This window comes from Etheostoma cragini, chromosome 15 (genome assembly GCF_013103735.1).
Source record: "Etheostoma cragini isolate CJK2018 chromosome 15, CSU_Ecrag_1.0, whole genome shotgun sequence".
Classification (NCBI taxonomy): Eukaryota; Metazoa; Chordata; class Actinopteri; order Perciformes; family Percidae; genus Etheostoma; species Etheostoma cragini.
Window position 1 is genome coordinate 1,345,912 of NC_048421.1, and position 2,434 is coordinate 1,348,345.

General features: G+C 44.8%; 1 protein-coding gene across 2 annotated transcripts in view; it reads left to right on the forward strand.

Moving 5' to 3' along the window:
• Window positions 1-2,434, forward strand: part of LOC117958249 (interleukin enhancer-binding factor 3 homolog) — a 28,698-nt gene that overhangs the window by 15,623 nt on the left and 10,641 nt on the right. For both annotated transcript variants that reach the window (XM_034894559.1, XM_034894560.1), the window contains exons 12-13: window positions 846-1,051; window positions 1,537-1,707. In XM_034894559.1, the coding sequence (XP_034750450.1) occupies window positions 846-1,051; window positions 1,537-1,707 (377 nt within the window). The remainder of the gene's footprint in view (window positions 1-845; window positions 1,052-1,536; window positions 1,708-2,434) is intronic.

Genomic DNA, 2,434 nt, shown 5'->3' on the forward strand with positions numbered 1-2,434 from the left:
TTAAATTTCTGTGAAGTCAGCTTGTTAGATGTGAATATGTTCTAGTGTCTTCTCTCCTCTGTGGCAGTAAGCTGAGTATCTTTTGAGTTGGGGACAAAACAAGACATCTGTGGACGTTATCTTGGGCTTTTTGGGAGACACTGATCCACATTTTTCACCATGTTATAAAATAACCTTTTTTTTAATACATTTAATAGACTAAACATGTAAACTACGCACAAAAAGTAAGGACATTTGTGTTTTGTAGGTCATTTCTCTGTTGTAACAATGCTTCTTGACAATAAAGAAGCATTGTTACCACAGAGAAATAATGGCACAAATATCCCGCCCATGCTGATCCAGCGAGTGTTCGTCTTCTCCTCTCCCAAACTCTGGAGGAGGTCTCTGATAAACCCTATTGGTGGGGGGACGAGCGTCCCAGTACTGTGGAGATATGAGAGTCCCTCTGGTTGCAGCAGCAAATGAAAGCTTTGTCAACGTACTCGGCTTTCCTTTCTTGTTGTGCATAGTTTGTGTAGAATTTAGAAAATGACAATAATAGTTAGTTTCGGCCAAAGTATCAATCCTTCTTAAATCCAAATTAACGTGATAAGTGCCTTGTGGGTAAAGAAAAGGGTCGTGATTAAAGGATTTGTCTTCAATTAGTTAAAAAAAGTCGATGTGTAAATTGAAAACCGTTTTAAGGTTTGGAGAAAACGAGCAATTTCACATTGTCACTTTGGTTTTGATTGTGAATTTACAGTTATTTTGACTTGATAACAAATCGATTGGTCCACTGATTGACAAAAATAGACAAGTCAACGGATTGGATGTGCTTCTTACGCTGTGTCCTGCTGTTAAACCAGCTCCGGAGGAGAAGGCAGAGCCTCCCCAGGCCATGAACGCCCTGATGAGGCTCAACCAGCTGAAGCCAGGTCTGCAGTACAAACTCATATCTCAGACCGGCCCCGTTCACGTTCCCGTCTTCACCATGGCCGTGGAGGTGGACGGCAAGACCTTCGAGGCTTCTGGTCCCTCCAAACGCACCGCTAAGCTGCACGTAGCCGTAAAGGTGAGCACGTCGTTCACAGCGAACATCTGAAGTTTTAAGATAACTCCTTATAACCCACTCTTTTTCTCTATAACATATAGTTTTTTTTACATTTACATACAGTCTCCAGTTTTCACGATAGAGCAGTGTGAGACCCCCTCTCCTCCTGGGTGAGTGGGGTTCACAGATGTAAACAAATCCATGCATGTGGGACTGCTTGGTTCAGGTGGAAAATCATTGCTCCGCTGCCACACCTCCGAGACACAGAAAGCCCGGTCCATGGTCGTTGGTCCATGGTCGTTGGTCCATGGTCCAAGGTCCACGGTCTATGGTCCAAGGTCCATGGTCCAAGGTCCACGGTCTATGGTCCAAGGTCCATGGTCAGGATTGCTTTTAAAACCCCAAATAAGTCCCGGGTCAGTTTGACCTTGAGGGACATAAGAGGGTCCCGGAGTGGAGGCAACACCAGGGTTAAACTACAATGAATCTGCGTGGCTGTTTTGCAGGTTCTGCAGGACCTGGGCCTGCCCACAGGAGTGGAGCTGAAGACGGAGCCGGTGAAATCCGAGGAGGTGGAAGTCGCTGTCGCTGTGGAGGAGCTGAAACCGGTCATAACGGCCGTAGAAAGAACCACGACTGCCACGGGAGCCGCCAACGCAGACGCCGCCAACGCCGAGGTAGTAATGCCCTCCTCTATCCGTTAGGGACTGTTGTGTGCATGCAAGCGAGGGTGCGTTCAGACCGGCTAATGTGGTTTTACGGCAACTCACCGCCGATGTTTTCCAGATTTTTTTAATTTTAGATCTTGAAGGTAGGCCTGCACGATTCATATGAATCACGCCTTTAGCTTTGAATTGACATCACGATTCTCTGCCACGATTTATTTTTGACCAGAACGAAACAAATTGGCACAGTACAAAACAACAACGATAATTTTTATTTATTTTTTTGGCACATTGAGCGTCATCGCCAGCCTGTAAAGAGAGAGGCTTCATTGAAGAGAAGGGCGAGTTTAAAACCTGTTTTTATTAAGTCTCGGTTTAAAAGTCCCAGAAGAAAGTAGCAGCGTTTGTGATGCAGTCGTAAAATTAAATGAGAATCAAAGTCATAATAAACAAGTTATTTACATTTTGTTATCGTGAACAGGGTGAGTCGAGATTGGGATTTTCATAACGATTAATTGTGCAGGCCTACTTAACGGTTCAGACCGCTTCATTTCACCAAGAAGGAAAAGGGACGGAGACGGTGATGTTTCCTCTACAGGACTCTCACATAGCCTCAAAACACACTGACGTGTCTGAACGCTAGGGCTGTGCAATTAATTGAGTTTCGGTTTCGATTTCGGCTCCCAACGATTATCAAAATAGTACAACCGAGTAAAAACGATTATTTTGCCATGTTCTG